Raw genomic sequence first — 19,599 nt, forward strand, 5'->3', positions numbered from 1 at the left:
TAAAAAGACCTCCACACGAGACCTCGTTTATTTATTTATTTATTTTATTTTGATAGCTGCCGATTAAACTGAAAGTTACAACATTGACATGATTATATGAGTAGTTTTTACCGAGAAATCGCTCAGAAGCGCCGTGAAGACGGTTGGATCTAACTGAATGCAGTGCGCGCTCCTGACGCAGGGGGGACAGAATTTCCTACAACACCGGCCTTCGGTGGTTACCAGGACAACCAACCACTCGTCTCCATGGCGACGCTAACACGGAGAGAGGAGTAGGCTTTGACGAAGAGCGGCTTTGGTTTTTACTGAAGGGAAAGTGAAATATATATATATATATATATATATATATAATATACGGTACAATAAACCGAAGCTGCAAATGTTAGAATGAGCTTCCCTAAAGGTTTTCTCAGCTGTTGCCACCGCGGAGCCGTAAAATAATTTAATTAAACTCCGAGTTCACGTCAACTGACCGTTAACTGGCAGGTAACTCGGTAAATGCTACAAGTTTTAAGCTAGCGCTAAAAATAGCAAACAAACTCTCAAAACTTTTACATAAACGTCCTCTACGTTAAACTAACTGCAACACTATATATTTATGTGCTAGTTTAGATAACTTAAAGAACAGCTGTTACATACGTGCCAAGTTTTAAACATTAAAATACTATTTAAAAAGATTAAACAGCTTGTTTGTGTTTAAGCTAACTTGCAGCCCGGGGTCTCATGTCACAGGATAATGCTCAGTCAGCTGGAAGAAATGGAAGAGGATGACACAAAGGCCGTCTGTCAGGTAGGAAACTTAAAAATTCAGAGTGTTTATTTTTTATTCTTGACTCTAAGCCCATCTTTTAATCTCTTTTTTTTTTCCTCTCCATCTGATGCCAGTTGCTTATGCAGTGTGTGTCTCTGTCCGGTGTAAGTGAGGAGACATGGACAGAAGAGAACCTGAAGCTCCTGGGAGAGTTTATTTTGGACACCTACATCCCGACTGTAGTAGTTTACGTGCACACGTCCAGTGGGCTTCAGGTGGACTTCAGCACCCCTTCACTGGTACCTTTTTTTTTTAAATTTCTCTTAAAATCAGTTGTTTGTTCATCGGTTTAAGGTGCATGCATTCATCAGGTCTTTACACCGAATATGAGTGACATCAGCATTTGTTCAAGTAGCCCAGCGGGTACAAAAAGCTTTCACATTTCTTTAAATGAATGCATATTTCCTGCTGCCTTTCATGCCAGAGTTTTACACAAAGTTCATCTTACGTTGCCGTATGTAGCCGTTTTTGCTCACACCTTGAATAGATAACATTATCATGTGATGTTGTAAAATAGCATGGGTTGCGAACCTGCTAGCGCATCAGATATTACCTTAATATCTGTAAAACTGACTGAACTGAAGCCATTTTTATAATCAGCTGTAACTGTACATCCAGTGATTTCGCTGAGAGTTTTAGTCGGTAAAGGCAGAGATTTTCTGCACTCAGTTAGTATTTGTTGGTGATTTTTTTCTGCACGGTTTACTGAGCCATTTTTGTGTTTGTGTTGTCAGTTTTGCTGTGGCGGCCATCTTGATTTGAGTTGGCTCTGAAGGGCAATCAGTTGTAGACAAGTATATCCTGTAATTGTTTTCTTAGAGTTTGATTAAAATATGTCTACTTTTGTTTTAAGATGCTTTGCCAACACACACACAGACAGACAAAGACATGATCGCCGTCCTTTTGTCTCACGGCAGTTAGATAATTACCCTCCGCTGTCTCTTTAGAGAGTTTGAAAACCAAACTTGCACCCTTCATGTTTTCTGTTTTTTTTTTTTTTTCCATTTCCTTACCTTTTTCTTTCACAGGTGGAGGTAGTTGACGGGCTGTGCTACATCAGCCGCCTGCCAGGGGCCATAATCACAGAAGAGACGTTTGAGGCAGCCATCCAGTTTCACACGGTGAGGGGCGATCCCCTCCACGCGCTGCTCGAAGACGTGACCTGCCTGCACGCCCCGCCGGTGGCCCTCAGCTCCTACAAAACCAAGAGCATCAAGGACGACTACTCCAAGAGCATGCACTGCTTCGTCGCCTGCCTCACCGGTGGGTACGGTTTCTGCGCTCTCCTGAACGCAGCTTTCGTTGTTAGCAGTGTGTTGAATGTACCCGGCATTAACGGTTTGTTTTGGCTTCGAGCACACGTGTAGTTTGTTTCGTCCCTGTGTTGGAGCAGACGACTGGTACAGGAAGGCAGGAAACACGGTCCTGTACGTCCCAATGGAAGCCTTACAGTTCACGCCGGAGGAGGCCTGCAAGGACAAGAAGCTCGTCCAGAGGATGGAGAGTGAGTTGAAGAGGCTCCTGATTGTGGACCTGCTGACTTTCCCCTCAAAATGATACTGAAACTGCCACTCTGTAGGTTCTTCAAGCGACGGTTCGAGGTTATGAACAGTAAGTATCTCACCTGTTGTGGATAGCTCTTTTAAGCAGGTCGGGTTCATTTGGATGAGCTATCTACAACAGGTTAGATGTTATTGTTCACAACCTTTCCACAGAACCCCACTTCAAATGAGCTGAAACATAATAATTCACAGTTCTTATTTGCACCAGAACATCACAGTTGTTTGGTTTCCCATCAACTATTTTTTTTATATTAAATCCACCCCATTAGGTTCTTTCTGCTTCTTAATCATTTCCCTAAATCCGAAATTTTGTTCATATAAAGTAGCTTTGGCACGATTTTTCTTCTTTATCGCCCACTGTTGAAAGACATGCTTATGTTTTTGTGTGTTTGTCTGTCTGTTAGCAAAATATCTTTTAAACACCTGGATTGATTTAAATGAAACTTTCAGGAAGTATTTATTGGATGTACGTCTACAGCTGATTAACTTTTGGAACCAACCTTATAAAAGATGGCCGCCTCAGCCGGCTGATTTTTGAAAACACAAAAATGGCTACAACTCAGCCGGTTTTACAGATATTGTGTTAAATTTTGGTGTGCTAGCAGCTGATCGTCAGCACATATTCCGAGCGCTACGTTTTATGGGGTATTTTTGCTTGAATCTTTGGGATTGACTTTTGATGTCAACTCTGTCTGTCTTTGAGTGGCCCGGTTGGCTAGAAAGGTGCCGTGTAAGTACAGAACGTTTACCACGAGAGTCTGGCGTGAAAGGCGGAGGGCGATACGCGTCCTTTCAAGAAATTAACTCCTTCATTTTCCACTTGCATTTCCCGCCCTCTCCGCTGCTTTAGTTATGATGATCCACTGGACGGATCAGATCAAGGAGCTCCTCAACGCGCAGGAAATAGTGGAGAACAGGGACAACTGCGGCCCCCTGCAGGAGATAGCCTTCTGGAAGAGTCGCTCCACCAAGCTGTCCGAGATCAGCAAGCAGCTGCAGAAGCCAGGGGTCAGGCACATCCAGGACATCGGGCTGCTGGCCAAGTCTTTGTACGTGCAGAGCTTCTGCCAGCTTGCTAAGGAAATACAGGTGAGCACGGAGTTGCCTCTTTGGACAGATGTCAAACCAAACGTTTTTAACGAAAGCTTGACCCCCACAGCTGTTGACGTGAAATCTCTAATCTGGATGCTCGTGTCTTTCCCGTGCTGTCCAGGATTGCTCCCAGCAGGCTCAGTCAAACAAGTCCTTCCTGTCCATCCTGAAGGAGCCCTGCGAGGAGCTCTCCCAGCTCAAGCCCAGACAGATCGCGTCAAAGCTGCACCACGTCGCCGTTCTCATGCGTGTCATCTGGATCAACTCCCCCTACTATAATGGCATCAAGAGAATCACCGGGCTCTTCTGCCAGGTACACGGATCATTCCTATTCCAGGCCTGCGGGGTCGGATGTTCCACCCAGGTGTCTTTACTTGACCTCTTTTTTTTTCTCTCTCACACACATGCAGTTCCAGTTGCTGCTTGTGTACCCACACAGTTGTTTGTGTGTTAAACAACTGGCTTAGGTGGTTCTGTTATTATTAAGCCTCATTATCACAGCAGCCCACAGAGCCGAGGCACTTTGACACTCAGTGCATTCAGCAGAAAAAGCTCCATCATCGCTTGTCTTTGTCAGGCTGTGATCTGACCGCATTGATGCAAAAGAGACATCCTCATTTAGCCCCCACGCTTCCTTTTTTAAACCAAACAGAGGCAGCTCAACGGTGGATTTACAAAAGAGCGAGCCTCCCCTGTGTAATAAGCTCAGTGATAATAGCCTCGCCTGTAAGCGCGGCGGGCTGCACCGTAATAACTCCCACCCTGTTCAGCTCTGTTATTGATTCCGAAACGCGTTAAATAAGACTCGACCCCCTCAAACTGCCTCTGTTCTTACGAGCAGCAAATATAAATCCTTAAACAACGAGCTTTAAAAGGACCTGCTCCGTTCATCATCAGAAGCTTTGTTTCAGTTGCCACCATCGTAGGCAAAGAGCTGAAAAAACATAAAAGTAAAAATTTAGAAAAGTGTACCAAGATTTCCAACACCAGTTTTGTAATAATCTAGTTCCTACAGTTTGATATAGAAACTGTAAGAAGAGATCAGGGGCTCATTACGGTCACCATGGCAACGACACACCCGCGTCTCACTTCCTGGCAACGCACCTTTTTAAAGGCAGACAGAAACGGACTGAAAAGTAAGCCTCAAGCAAACAGTGGCCGCGTGAAAACTATAAATCCGACCTTACAACACACGTCAGTTTTTTATGTTTCCACAGGGTTTGATGATGAGCAAAAACACTCTGAACTTCTAGTTTTGAAGGAATGTTTTTAGCTTAAATATAACTGAGGTCTGTGAAAGGTTGGGTGTGCGAGCACCCTCTGCCTACTGGGGGGGGATTGGAAACGAAAACCACAAGTCCTGAAGCAGTGAGAGCCGCGCCGGGTGAGAGAAGATAGAAAAACCTTCGTTTGGATGGAAATTTGTGTTTGTGTCAAAGAGTTCAGTGTTGGTTTGGAAAAGATTAGAAAGTTTTAAACAGCTCGAAAGTTAGTGTGTCACATCATCAACTGTCAGTTCATACTGTTGGGAAAAAATCACAAAACCTGGGCTGTGAGTGTGTCAACACTTAAAGGTGTCAAATGACCAGATCAGACGTTTTATGGGGTATTTTTGCTTGAATCTTTGGGATTGACTTTTGATGTCAATCCCAAGTCCAGCTTTCTGCGACCCGTTTAAATGTCGAACGATGTTTCTGACTGACCTGCAGATGTTGCCCTCTTCGTGCGTCGTAACACAACCAGACGTCACAGCGCACGATTCTGGATCAAGTGGCCCATTCTGATGTATAATCTGCTTGTTTTTATTATAGCAAAATACACACAACAAACTGAAAACTAATAAAGGTGCTTCAGTGTTTATGTATTGGCATTATTTTCACCATTATTTGTGATTACAGTTTACCCTGTTTGTATCTGCCAGGAAGTACATCTGCCCCTGATTTTTTTTATATTTGTGTTTTATCAAGAGTGAGCTGAAAACAAATGGCTTCAAGTTAGCTGCCGGATGCTTGAAGTGACAAATGTTTGTGTTCTGCCAAATTTCAGATGAGCAATGAGATCATCCGCCTCTGCACACAAAGCCTCTCTCTGGACAAGATCTTCGACAGCTACATGTCTTCCAGCAAGCAGGTCCTGCAGGACTGTATCCACTGCTGCCTGTCCTGGAGGGACATTTACCTGCACGTCTCACAGCTTCATCACAAGTAGGAGGACGTTTACGTGGACAAGTCTTTTTTTTTTTTTTTTAAATTCCCACATCCATCCACGCATCCATTTTCTTTTCTCCTGTCCGGGTCGCGGGGAGCTGGTGCCTGCCTCCAGCCGTCACTGTGCGAGAGACGGGGGACCTGTCCCTGTGATGGACAAACGAGACAAACCCTCACACCTAGGGACAATGACTTTAATGACTTAAAGCAGATTTGTTTACTTATGACTGGATTCAAAAACTGACTCAGGAACTCCGAAATGAGACGTTAAAGAGCCTCACGTTGTTTGAGTTTATGTCAGAGATTCCATTCAAACCTTTTTTAGTTTGTTTCATTTTTATGTTGTCTCGTTTACATCACGTTTCAATCCTGGAAAAGTAAATTAACCGTCCCCAGATAGCAAAAGCACAGAAGCCAGGAGAAAAAAAAAATGCCTATAAATTTGTTTTTATGACGTTATCTGAAGATAAAAGCCTAAACATCTCATCTCGAGATAACGCCGCTCGCTTTCTGTAAAATAAGTTACAGTATTTATCTTATCTTGAGCAACGGAGCTTGTTTTCTCAAGATAACAAGTTAATTGATTTGTTTATTTTTACTTAGAAAAGCAAATGTTTCTGTGACGACTACAAGTTTTTTTCTAAATCGAGCTTTTGTCATCAGAAGTCGGTGCGGTCCAGACGAAAACGTGTCCTGAAGGACCGTCCGTCACTGATCAACAGATCGTCTCCGAGTGTCCCTGCAGTGGTCACAGATGATGAAACCGGGTGTAAAACACGAGCCGCTCATTTTCACACCATAATCAGCTCATTATTATTTATTTTTTTTGTTTTAAAAAGCCCATTTTCATTAGATAATATGTCGTTATCCTGGTTAACTCGAGAAAATGGGACAATTAACTTGCGATTTTGAGAAAACCACCTTAAAATTAATAATTGCGGCTGCAGTCATTATCAGCTTCTGTACAAAAACAAGTTTCTTCTTGAGTTGTTGTTGTTGTTTTTTTTCCCCCTTAAAATCAGAAACACGTCAGAATTGTTGTGTGAAAAAAAAAAAAACAAGACTAAGAGCTTCTGTAAATGAACTCGTCACAAAGATCAGATCCAAACTGAGGAACAACCATTTCCTTTTCTTACCTTTAGACTCCTACTTGTTTTGAATAAGGCATTTAAAAATGCTGCCTTTTCTGCTTAAAATCACCCCAGAAAAATGATTTGAATATTGCAGAACTTGTCTTAGATTCTATTTTTTTTTTCATTTCTTCTGTCACGGTTCTGTTTTAGTTCAGTCTGTTCGATTTCCACCAGGTTATGTCGTCTTACTTCCTGTTTTTATTTTGGAACCACTGACTTGGTCTCTGGCGTCCCTCCGCTCACCTGCTCCTGAAACGTAACTCGTTTACCCTCTTCCTCGGGACTCGTTGCCCCTCTGTGTATTTATAGCCCCGGGTTTTCCTTATTTAGTTGTCAGATCCTCGCGTTCTCACTTCCCTTAGCTCCCTGTGAACAAAAACTTTAGTTTTAGTTGTTTTCTTCCTTCCTTTGCAGCGCCTTTCGATTCATTCTTGGGTTAAACATCTTTACAGCCGGTTTCTGAGTTTTCTGTCCACGTCCCGTAGGTTTGACCCTTAAGGACAGCGATGGTTTATTCTAACACGTTTAGTCGTTTTTGATTCCAGTGTTTTGTCAGTTTTTATATGTTTTATACACGGTTAATGTGCTACTTTGCCGACTTCGATTTGACAGTGGACTTTAAGTCCCAAAAGCTTTATTTCACGATTAGGTAAAAATAAAAAAAAAGTTAATTTAAAAATGTTTGCCCGCTGTTTGCAGTGTAACCGTGTCATTTTTCATTCTCCCCTACCAGGTATTCTCACAAATCCTGGGTCCTGGACCAAAAAAGGGTCTTTGTGGTGATTGATGCTTTCATTAAGAGGCTCAGAGACCTGCTCAAGGTGATTTTTTTTTTTTTTTTTTTGGTTTTGCTCATTCACTGATACAGACAGATTTGAAATTGATGTCCGACCAAGTGATTCTATAAAACAACTGCTGCAGCCTGCACAAGAAATCCATGTGATAAATTACTTTGCGCTGGACGTAATTAATTAATCTTTGCTGTTCCCAATAAATTCTATCAGCTTCACTCGGAGCCTCCTGTGAAAAAGAGCAGGACTGAAGAGTTTAGACTATATCCAGTGAGACGCCTTTTGCTTCTCTTGGAGTCAGTGGCGGCTATGAAATCGATCAAAATGTCTGCCGCCTCTGTCAGGTTTGTGACTTCCAGCATCAGTTCGCCCGTTGGGAGGATGGTCAGCAGAGACACATGCCGACCTTTAAAGGCTGCGAGAGACCGGCGTTGACTGGCACGCTTCAGAACATAGAGGACAAGTTTCATCGAGGCCTGCAGAACCTGCGCTCTGTTGACGACGGCATCCTCGACGTCAAATATCCCACATGGAACAATGAGTTCAACAGGTTGATCTACTGCTTTTAAAACAATAACATTCAAACTGAGCACTGTGTGTGTGTTTTACATGTTGTAAAAAAGGTACATTATTGGCTAGAGAGCATGAAGGAGCATCTTTTTTTTTGTTCACAGTGCACTTTTCTATATAAAAAAATCCCAGTATGTCCTCGTCAATCCCTGTCAATGTGACATGGACTGTCATGTTTCAGATACGTCCCATAAATGTGCTTCATATGTTTCCACATCGCTGAGTTCAGATGCTGCCGTTTACAGCGGGCCTGTGTGTTTGCGTGCTTACAGGTTTTGTGCGTTTGTGAGCGACCTGGAAATACAGATGCAGAACCTGATCAATTCAGCCTTTAAGAGTGAGAAAAGAGTCGAGGAAGCAGTCGGACTTCTGGATAGCTTCAGGCTCATGTCTTCACGCAAGGTGTCTCACCAACACCGACACATCCAGCTCGTATTCATGCACGGGAGATCCTTCTGATTTGTTTCAGCTTCGATAAGTTGTGATTTTCTACTCTTTTAGGGGCTAAACTTTCATCTTATGCTTGTCCGTTGCAGGCCATCAGGCGCTCATTGGAAGAGAAGGCAGAGGAAGTGTACAACATCTTTAACAAAGAGCTCAAATTGGTAAACAAGGTACTGAAATTGGGGAAATGGTACTCTTCTGACCATTTGCCAAAGACTGTGGACCACTTTCAGGGGCCCAAGGCCCTCAGACAGAGTTTAGATAGACTCATGGAGGTACGTCTACTGCTTTTAGTTTGGGTACACATACCAGTCTACAAAAAAAGAGCTCTTCTCTTTGACCTTCTTCTTCGTTTGTCCCAACTCTCGTTTGCTTCCAGGTCCTTCAAATGGCCTCCTTCATGTCCGACTCTCACGGCCGCAAGCAGATATGTTACACCTACAGCCAGACGTGCCACGTCCTGGATGAGATCATGAGGAAGAACTTCATCAAGTGGGTGCAGAAGTTGGACGGAGAGTTGCACAAAAAACTGGAGCAGCCGCTCCTGATGCGCTGCAAGAACGCGTCCTCTAGGCTGGAGATCAACTTTGACAAGTGCGTCAACGAGTCGAAAGTGGGATTGTGGGTTTGTGTTTGTTTGTGCACACAAACCCCTGGAGTGTGTGGGTTTTACCTCTTTAAATTACCCTGTCTCTAAGGGAGAGCCCAGCTACCCTGCAGAGAAAACTCATTTTGACTTCCTGTATCCAAGATCTCAATCTTTCAGTCACTACACAAAGTTCAGGACTAAAGGTGAGGGCAGGAATGTAGACGGACCGGTGAACAGTTTACAGCTCAGCTCCCTCTTCCCTCTAAATCCTTAACATGTATTTATTTTAAGGTACCGTCATCATCAACTAGTTTTAAAACTTGATAAAATTGAAAATATATTCATGTTTCTGCAGGTGTGCTTTGTACTTTTTCACCTAAAGCTAATATCTCATTGGGCTGCAACTGTTGGAGACTACTAAACAAATGACATTCGCTTGGGAGTCTCTAAAATGTCTCAAAACTTTTGCGGGGGTTTCTCAGTGTCCTCGCGTGAGCCGCAGAGGCTCACAGTCGTGTCGCTTCAATTTCAAGCATATTCAAAAAAATTGGTTCGACAAAATTTCTCGTAAAATAGTCTGAGTTGTTGCGGGCGTCTCGGACCCATCTCAGTTTAGTTTTTGTAGCTCTAGAGCACTGGAGCTGTAGTTTGACACCAGCTCTGGAATATCCAGGTCCAAAAACCACATGGGTGGTAAATAATAACTTCTAAAAATGTGATCTAAAACGACCTATTTTCATTTTAAAAGCAGTTTAGACCATAAATATGGGAGTAGCTGCCAAGGTGGGTACAAAGCGGGCCGAGGCAGGTAAGGTGTGGTGGAGGTGGGCAACAAAATAATGTGCACGGTCCAGAATACAGTTTTGCAAGTCGTGCACACAAAAGTAGGTTAGTATTTTCATGAGTTGGCCACAGCCGCATGCCTCACTGGTTGTTTGGCTGCAAAGTCTCTGATTAGTCTCTAACAGTTGTAGCTCAGTGAGATACCGGTTTTAGAAATCAGAAGTTATCCTGTTACCCCCCGTCTTGCTTTTTCAGTTTAACTCCACTCTAACTTCACACAGTTTGACATCTCGGCGGTGTCGTCAGTCTGAGAAACTCCACGTTTATCTCCCGGTGCCTGTGGTTCACCTGCTCAGGACCGTTCATCTCGAGTTTGTCATGTGTGGTTCTGTCCAGCGACCTGTTCGGCCTGCTTTCTGAGATTGTCTACTGGGACCGACTGAAGGTTGAGATCCCCCAGAAAGTGTCTGACATGTGCCAGAGCAGGGAGGACATCAAGGTCTTGAGGGAAAGAGTGCTGCTGCTGATTCAGAGCTACAAAAGGTCTGATACACACAGAACAAATTAAATTCACTTTTACTTCCTCAGCTGACAATATAAAACCCTAAAAGGGGGTTCAGATCATTTTCTCTGTCCCAGGACTAAATCCAGAAAACATATTCACTGTTTGTCAGGATTATAAGAGTCCTGTCGTCGGACGAACTGAGCCTGTTCCGGGAACAAGTTCGCTTCATTGACAGGAAGATTCAGCCGGGTCTGACCAAGCTGCTGTGGTTCACTAAAGGGGCCTCTAACCACTTCATCAACAACTGCCTCCTTCACATTGACAAGGTTGAAACACACACTCGATTGTTTGTATTTTAGTGTCAGTAATGAAACAGTTCCTGGTTACTGTTTTTTTCCTCTCTTCTCTTATTTTGAAAACCACTCCAGGTCCAGTTATTAGTAGACAGCTACAAAGTTTCCAACCTGTCCATCGTCAAGCTTTGTTGGCAAATTAGTGAAACCTCGCTGGTAAAAATAGACGGCAAGACCGTGTACAGGTAAGAACCGGCTGGACTCCATCTTGAACCCGCTGCCTTTCATGCCAGAGTTTCAAACTGAAATCAGCTCGTGGTGAGAAAATGACAGTGTTGACCTCGTCGATGATGCGATCTGGTGAGATGCGTTAGCGCCCGGAGTATGTGTTGGGGATCCGTCTCAGCTACTACCACGCCAAAAGTTTAGCTCAGTCTCCGCCAACTTGATTTGGGTTGACTCCAGAAGTCAGTGGTTCATGGGATATTTTGCTAACAGACAGACAAGTAGACATTATAAGGAAGAATTTTGCGACATATTTACTGTATGAAATAAATTAAATGAAACAAAAACTCTGATCTTGGCAGGTGGGCAACTTTAATGCATAAAACTCTCCATAAATCATTTAATATGAGAATTTGGCTCCAACAATAACAAAGTAAATGCACTTTTTTAATATTTCCACACCCTTGTTCTTAAGGAACTTGGAGTTTGAGGAAGACCAGAAGGCCTACCAGCAGAGCCGTCTCCAAACTTTGCGCTCGGCTCACCAGGAAATTGTTAATATTATGACCCACATCTACAGCATCTTTGCTGATGATGGAGCTGAGGTAAGGGCTGCGTTTTTCTGCTTTTAAGCATCGCTTCATAAATGTTGAAATGTTGATTTTTTTAGATACATGTAGTTCGGTTCTTGGACAATACTAATCTCTTACTGTGTTGTGGTGCTGAAGGTCCAGGAGCACTGGGTGGCCTTTACAGAGAAGGTGGACCACATGGTGGAAGAAGCGTTTCAATGTAACATTAAGAACTCCATAAAGAAGCTGTCCAGAGCCATCAGCGTTGAAAACACGACATTGCCCAACCCTTTGTTCAAAGTCCTCGTAACTCTCCGTGAGACATCTGCCGAAGCCCCACCAAAGGTACCGCCATCATACAGATACTGCCGTCGTGCTGCAAGCTGCTCAGACTGAGGCCTCCTCACAACCAGGACAACACTCACTGTAGAGATATGAGAAGAAAAATGCTTTTATTCCATGGTTAAATCGCAGTAAACAAACGCAAGAACACGAGCAGATGAATAAAACGAGCAATAATATCTGGTTCTCTTCTTTGCGCTCCCTCCTGCCCCCCTCAGATGTTTTTTTTAATCAAATTTCCCGCCCAGTTTGGAACTAAAACGTCTCGTCTCTGGCAGGTGGAGTTCTCACCGTCCCTGATGAAGCTCGCTCAGATTGTCAACATTTTGCCTCAGCTCATCAGCCTCATCTCAGAGTTTAAACGACTCCCCGACCTCCTTACAAGCAAAGAGTCTCAGGCGGATCCCATATATGAGAGCATAGGTGGGAAGATTTTTTTTGTCAATCGTTTTTGTTTGTACATGATCATTTTTGTCTGCTTTTGCACCTGGTTCCACCCTGGTCCTTTTTGTCCCTTCAGAGCAAGACGAGGGGATTAGAAAGACTCAGGCTGCCGTCACTGCGGAGATGTCGGCCAATGCCGGCCACCTGCGGGCTTATTTGAAGAGCTGGGACAAATACAGGGCCATCTGGGAGATGAACAAGGACTCCTTTATACAGCGCTACAAGAAACTGAACCCTCCAGTGTCGTCCTTTGATGCGGACATACAAAGGTACATCACTCTGCAGTTTACCTCACTAAAACCTTTCCATTCTCCTGCGTTTTCCAGAAAAAGCACCAAATTACGGTGGCAGTAGCATAAATAATATCTTTATATAATAAATATTTACAAAGAGCTTTTTGTTTAATTATTTGAGACATTTTTTACACATAGTTGAGGTAGCAGTACATAATACAGTCCTGCTACTTACCAGGTCCCTCTGAGGTACATACCTGGTATTTAACAGGTACGTACCTAGTACCTACAAGGTACATACTTGTACCTGATGTTTAATGGTTGAAGTTTTTGTGATGCAAGACGAATTTCAGATCTATTCTGAGAATAAAGTATTATTGGACTGTACCTTTACTTACCTGGTACTTCCATGATGCTTAACTGGGATGTACCTGATAAGTACCACGTGTGCATCCGGTACCTACAGGGTATGTATCTGGTACTTCCACTGTACTTACCGGGTACTTACTGTGTGTACCAGGTACCTACATATAATCTGATCTCACCTCCATTTTCTGATTCTCTCCCAGGTACGCAGAGAACGCCAACAACATTCAACAGGAGGAGACCATTTTCAACATCCACTTTGTCATGCTGGACTGCTCGCCGCTCAAGTCGTCCCTGGTGCAGCACTGCAACGAGTGGCAAACCAAGTTCACAGAACTTCTCAGTCAGCTGGCCACCACCCGACTACAAGAACTGTACGCCTCCATGCAAGACAATACTAACAGGTGTGTTTCTGGGTTTTTTAAATTATTCTTTAGCTCTACTGGCACCTTGTCGGGAGGTAATAATAAAAACTGACAAATAATATAAAGCTGAAACAACTTAAATCCATAACGTCAATTTTGCTGATTTGATTCATTTCAGCTTCTTATGAACTTAGGACCTTCTTTGGTTCGAAGCAAAATAATCATTAAAATTTAAGGAATTTGGGCAAATTGTCCTTTATTACATTTACAATTAGATGCATTAATCAAATTTAGTTTTGCATATTGTATTACATACATCATGTCAGATCAGATAATAATAATAATAGTTATAATAAGACATTTTATTTATTGGCACCTTTCAACACTCTCATGGACATCTTACATAAAAACAGACAAATACTACAGTTAAATAGGCAAAGTCAGAACAGGGAAATACTTCAGGTAAAGCAGGCAGATAAAAAGGAAAGAAACGTTTAAAACATGTCAACAGTCTATCTGATATATCAAATATTACATATCAGATGTATCATATTTTACAAACCCAGTTATGTCTATAAACTTAAATTATACTTCATAGATCTAGAACCTGCTTTTCTACAACAGAAACGAATGGATTGCTTTAATCAATGCATCAGCCTCTGAAGGAAAGAGTTTCTGAAAAATAAAAACTAGGAATTTATTCCGTTTTTTTTGTTTTTGTTTGTAAATCTGTGTTCAGGCTGAAGGAGCGTCCCCAGACTCTGGCTGATCTCGGTGAGAGCTTGAAGCTTGTGGAGACCTTCCAGGGCAGTTTGTCAAAGACAGAAGCTCAGATTTCTCTTATCCACGAACAATTTGCTATTCTCGACAAATACGAAGTCCATGTGGAAAACTCTGTAAGTATTTTTTTATTTTTTTTTATAAACAAAACCTAACATATGCATTAAACAGTGTCTTTAAAATAAATAAACTCAGTTTTAATGTAATATTTTTATGTAGAATCCTTATTCTCAAAGACTCAGGCAGAAATAACATAATATAAATTTAACTTATAGTAAAATGGAACTAGTCATTTTTAGCAATTTGTCGAGAATAATAACTTCAGCTGCGACCGCCTGAAGTCAGTAACCATCTCTTCTTCACCAAAGAGATCCAGTATTGCTGTTTACAATCTGTTTTTATTTGTTTTGACTGGTTGAGATCCAGTAAATAACTTTAGTTATTGCAAAATATTCTACTTTTGTGCATTCCAGAACTTCTGGTTTGTTTCAGAAGGGGCTTTGTTTCTTTGTTACTTTCAAAGTGGTAGTCTCTGAGAGTTCCTGTTCACGTTCACGATCTTTGCTGAGAACTTTGGCATGCAGGGCCACGGGCAACATGCGTTCCTTCAAGGGATGCTGCTTTCATTTGTGTGTGTTCTTGGTGTAAATATTACACAACAAAAACGACCTTTATCAGGGGTTTCCACACTTATGATGCCTCTCTAAATCATTCATTGTATGTGGAGTGGGAAACATTCAGTTTACTCAGAAGAAAACCTAAATGCATCTGTTCTTATTGAAGCCAAGTTGCTGAATGTCATCACATTCCCTGAAATTAGATAAAAGCTGTTCCGTGTCATACTGTGTGTCTAAATGTGAACGAGGGCTCAGACAGTCGTTGATTCTCCCCGTCCTTCCCGTCCCGTTCGGGTCACCCACAGGTGCAGGCGATGCGTGAGGGGCTAAATGAGGAGTGGCTGGGTTTTCAGCAGGTGCTGATCGACAGTGACGTCATGTTGCAGACGCACAAAGAAAAGTTCAAGAACGGTCTTATTCTCTCCTACGAGGACTTCAAGAAGAAGATCAATGCTGCTGTTGAGGAGTTCAACACCAAAGGTCTGTTACTCCTCCAAAATACTACAAATACTTGGATACATTATCACCAGCATGGCTTATATCCTTTGCAGTAGTCTTCGTTTTCCTTTTCTCCTTATTTTTAACTTATTCATAAAAAAGCCTCTTTAGGAAAAATAGTTGACATAAAGTATTTTTCCCTAGGTTTTTATGTTTTTGAGTGAGGACTTGCTGCATGGACATGTAAGTGAGTGTTTAGTCTTTTTAATAGGTTTGCATCTTTATACATTTTGTATGTCCAGGTCCATTTCAGAGTGCGCTAAGCGTTGACTCTGCCTTGGACCAAATAGCGGAGCATCGCATCCAACTGGACACTCTGACAGAGGAGCAAAACAGCATTTTTGATGGCCTGGCCTTCTACAACATCAAACAGCCCCCTTCCAAAAAGATCCAGATGCTGGAAAAGGTCTGAAGCAACTCTAGACTTACTGTCCTCATAACATACTCTTATCTTGTCCTGTTCAGAACCTAACACAGTTTAGCAGGTATTTGGGTCTCAAATTCAAATTCAAGAGATGTTGTAATAATATTTAAGTAAATTGTTGTGGAGTTTTTGTGCATATGCAAGGTTTATTTTGTGATTTTGTGTCTTTACGTGCTGTGCAGGACATAGATAAGCTGCAAGAGGTCTGGGAAATCGCTAAGGACTGGGATGCCAAATGGAACGGCTGGAAAGTCGTTCAGCTTGCTAAGCTGCAGACGGAGAACATGGAAAGCACAGCACAGGAGCAGTTCAAAAAGCTCCACATCCTCCAGAGAGATCTCAAGGTCCGTTCAGTCATAAGTTAGGTTTTATTTTCCAAAACGTGCACAAAAACCGACGCAATGCAACCTTCAAACTACACGTTAGGGATACAGTGGTGTAGATTTCCTGTCATTAGGGACATGGTAATCCTTATTAGGTAAACTGAAGACAACTATACTTCTTTTTTTTTAATTCATAAAAAAATCCACAGATACAGATGCTCTCACTGTTTGGTTTGATTGCAGGACAAAGAGTGGGACATAGTGGATTTCTCCAAGACCAAGATTGAACAGTTCAAGTACATCGTTCCTCTCATTACCGATCTGAGGAATCCAGCCATGAGAGACAGGTGCGGACTGAAAGCAACACCTTGTAATTTCAGTGTGTCTCGAAACCGTTGTGTAGTCGATATGACATACAAGAAATATCGAGAACATTTAGGTCAGGTAGATAATGCTTTAAGTACTTATCTGGACAGCTAATACCAGGTGAGACTTTTATAAAGTGGGTTTCCAAGTCCTGAACAATAAGCTGTTATAATTTCCTTACCAAACTCTTCCTCTGTATTAAGCCTCCATCAGTGTCTGAACTTATTCACCAGGAGACAGTCACAGAAAATGAGCTCACATCTGAATGCGTTAAATATATAACTGCATTTTATTTTTTCAAAGACATTTATTCTCCCTTTATTTGGTAATAATTTCGCTACAGTGCACTGGTTTGAGATTACCACAGCCTTATTTAGGAAGAAGCAAGAGACAAAGTAAAATTTAATAAAAACACTGTAAAGGGACCTTTTTTGGAAAAAGAAAAATGAATGCAGGATTAGGTCAGACGCTGCAACATATAACAACCATGAGAAATCTGTGGAAGGGAAAAAAAAGCCTGATTGGGGACATGAAAAACAAGTGTTGTTAAAAAGATGGCACGAAAATAAAGAGAATTCACTCACTTTGTTGCCTGTTTCAAAATTTCTTAAAGTTTCTTTAGCCCTGAAAACAGAGCGCTGGTATTGTGAGTAAACCCAACAACAGGCAGGAAGTGTTAGTTAGCACAGATTCTGCTTTGTTTTCCTGCCTTCTGTTACGCCCTCCTCTGAGCACCATCTGTTAGTTCTGCCAGTGATGCTCCTACAGAGAAAAGTAAAACATCTGTTGTGCTCGTATATCTTCATACATTCTACTTATTTGCATTTATTTATTTTTTCCTGGTGGGATAAAAACACGCCAGCGTTTCTGTTACCCAGTGAGCCGAGACAATTATGGCCCCGTCAAACCGTCGTTTGAAGCTCTCACAAGTCATCTAGTTCAAAAACTCTTCAATCTGTCCGTCTTCAAAGTTATTTAATCAAAGATTATTTTGACACTGTATATATCACAGGTAGAATATCTGTCAATATGAGCTTTTAGTTGGTATTAAATGTGTGTGACTGGATTTGCTGTTATTCATCTGAAATCTGCCGGGATCTTTGTTCCTTCTTCAGCCGTCTTGCAGAGTCGGACTAACTGTATTTTAAACGCCACTTTCTTTCAGACACTGGAAGCAGCTCTGTGAGGAGCTGCAGTGCTCCTTTGACCACAACAGCGCTGAATTCACCCTGGAGAAGATCATCTCTCTGGGCCTAGACCATTACACTGACAAAGTCTGTGAGATCTCTGGAGCTGCCAGCAAAGAGCTCTCGATCGAACAGGTCCAGTACTGGTGCATCTGTTGTTTCCCTTTGTCTTTGTTTATTCTCGACCAGGAAATTATTCCGAAGAATCAGACGTGACGCGGACCGACTCTCCTCCGCCCTTCAGATCCAACAGATTGTACAGCAACTCTATTCCTGCCAGGGTTCTCTCTCTCTCTCCTTTTCTTCAGCGTTACCCGCCGCACTCCTGAGGTTACTTCAGCGCAGATGTACAGCCAAGTTTATGCACACTGAAGTGTGGAGCAATTAGCGCAAATAGTTGCCATGCAGTTTGCAACTCATTTACCCATATAGCCTGTAATTGTGCATTTAGAAACTGGGACTGTATTCAAGGAGCAGTGAGTGAAGTAAAGCCTAAAAGGAGCAGCCGTTTAATGGTATTAAACCACCTAAAAGAAAATAAGTCTTTAAAAATCTTCAATTTAATGCACAATTACAGTTTATAAAGATGTTTCTTTCTTAGAGGGTTGGTCTGGCTATAAGTATTAGACGGTTCTTTTTCATCTGGGAAAACATTTGGATTTAAGCTCTCCTCCGTGAATCAGTACCTTATTGTGGAGGAGGAGTTTGTGTGCCTGAATGATCCTGGGAGCTATACTGTAAGGGGAAATTGCCCCCAGTAGGGTCTCCTAAGGTAACAGGCCAGACAAAGAGCAGTTCAAAAACACTTGTAAGGACAAAAGACAGCAAGAAATCTGATGTCCCTCGCCCAGACCGGGGTTACCGGGGCCTCGCCCGGGATCCAGGCCTGAGGAAGGGGCTCATCGGTGAACGCCTGGTGATGGGGCATCTGCCCATGGGGCCCAGTCTGGCTCAGTCCTAATGAGTTACATATAAAGTGAACTGAAATTGCATCTCATTTTTGCTGTCTCTCAACATCGTGTTCAGTCTATTAACAAGACAGTCTGCATTTTGATTTTACAGGGTCTGGAAAATATAACCAAGACATGGGAAGAAATCTTCCTGGACGTAGCGCCTCACAAAGAGGAAGGTCACTTCCGACTGAGGTGAGACAGACAGCTTTCAGACAGAGGCAGAAATTTCCCTTAGTCATCCTTTGACTTTATGAGACCTTATTTTCAGTGCTTCTGCACTGTTTTCTAATGTGATATTTACAATCGCAATTATGACCTCCACTGGATCGCAGTAACCTGCCGGAGTTTACCTAAAACCAACTAAATGTGTGCTCACTAAAATCTTGGAATCTGTTTGAACTAAGTCTGGGTTTCACGTCTTCTCTGTTTCAGGGGCACGGAGGACCTTTTCCAGACTCTGGACGACAACCAAGTTGTTTTGTCCACAATGAAGGCGTCACGATTCGTTAAAGCCTTCGAGCAGCAGGTGGACCAATGGGAACGACAGCTGTCTCACATGCTGGAAGTCATTGAGATGATTCTTACCATGCAGCGTAACTGGATTTATCTGGAGGTACCAAAATTACTCCAATGATACGCTATAAATGTTTTGTCAATATTGCACGTGAAATTTCAAAAGAAACATCTTAAATATAAAATATTAGTTCATGTTGTGAGTTACGACACAATTAAAGAAAGGACTTTATTTGGACTGTTTCTCTCCGAGAGCAGCACCAATGATACTTATATTTCCAAGTTATCTCTATGCAATCCCTCCAGGATTTCGCGGGCATTTTTTGTGATCGTTGCAGCTAAAATGCCTGATTTCGCGGGGCATTTTCCTAAAAGTTGCGATGAAAAGTTGCAATTTTTTTTTTTTTTTACTAAAATCAATAAAAAACTATAACTTTTAATAAATAAACCAAAAATCCTTCCTAGTTTTGTAAGATAATTACCAACAAACATTGACATTCTCAAAAGGTGCTTTATTTGAGAACTTTGATAGCTTCTAAACTGACATTCATGAGCATTTCTGGATTGTCCCTGGTCTGCAGCTCTCCTCACATGTTTTGCAGACACAAAGT

The 19,599-nt window shown here is 42.2% G+C and overlaps 1 protein-coding gene across 1 annotated transcript in view; it reads left to right on the plus strand.

Annotated features, from left to right (window-relative positions):
* Window positions 1–461: 461 nt before the first annotated feature.
* The window catches only part of dnah2 (dynein, axonemal, heavy chain 2), a 60,913-nt gene continuing 41,775 nt past the window's right edge, over window positions 462–19,599 (plus strand). Inside the window, exons 1-28 of the mRNA XM_025008497.2 lie at window positions 462–790; window positions 886–1,050; window positions 1,840–2,074; window positions 2,205–2,315; window positions 3,224–3,462; window positions 3,587–3,778; window positions 5,512–5,669; window positions 7,539–7,626; window positions 7,941–8,146; window positions 8,439–8,568; window positions 8,703–8,885; window positions 8,990–9,204; window positions 10,379–10,525; window positions 10,657–10,813; window positions 10,916–11,025; window positions 11,481–11,610; window positions 11,734–11,922; window positions 12,198–12,342; window positions 12,440–12,632; window positions 13,166–13,366; window positions 14,067–14,223; window positions 15,030–15,204; window positions 15,465–15,628; window positions 15,829–15,990; window positions 16,213–16,316; window positions 17,501–17,657; window positions 18,585–18,667; window positions 18,908–19,088. Coding sequence (XP_024864265.2) covers window positions 737–790; window positions 886–1,050; window positions 1,840–2,074; window positions 2,205–2,315; window positions 3,224–3,462; window positions 3,587–3,778; window positions 5,512–5,669; window positions 7,539–7,626; window positions 7,941–8,146; window positions 8,439–8,568; window positions 8,703–8,885; window positions 8,990–9,204; window positions 10,379–10,525; window positions 10,657–10,813; window positions 10,916–11,025; window positions 11,481–11,610; window positions 11,734–11,922; window positions 12,198–12,342; window positions 12,440–12,632; window positions 13,166–13,366; window positions 14,067–14,223; window positions 15,030–15,204; window positions 15,465–15,628; window positions 15,829–15,990; window positions 16,213–16,316; window positions 17,501–17,657; window positions 18,585–18,667; window positions 18,908–19,088 — 4,431 coding nt within the window. The 5' untranslated portion in view covers window positions 462–736. The remainder of the gene's footprint in view (window positions 791–885; window positions 1,051–1,839; window positions 2,075–2,204; window positions 2,316–3,223; window positions 3,463–3,586; window positions 3,779–5,511; window positions 5,670–7,538; window positions 7,627–7,940; window positions 8,147–8,438; window positions 8,569–8,702; window positions 8,886–8,989; window positions 9,205–10,378; window positions 10,526–10,656; window positions 10,814–10,915; window positions 11,026–11,480; window positions 11,611–11,733; window positions 11,923–12,197; window positions 12,343–12,439; window positions 12,633–13,165; window positions 13,367–14,066; window positions 14,224–15,029; window positions 15,205–15,464; window positions 15,629–15,828; window positions 15,991–16,212; window positions 16,317–17,500; window positions 17,658–18,584; window positions 18,668–18,907; window positions 19,089–19,599) is intronic.

The sequence above is a fragment of the Kryptolebias marmoratus genome, linkage group LG7, assembly GCF_001649575.2.
Source record: "Kryptolebias marmoratus isolate JLee-2015 linkage group LG7, ASM164957v2, whole genome shotgun sequence".
NCBI lineage: Eukaryota > Metazoa > Chordata > Actinopteri > Cyprinodontiformes > Rivulidae > Kryptolebias > Kryptolebias marmoratus.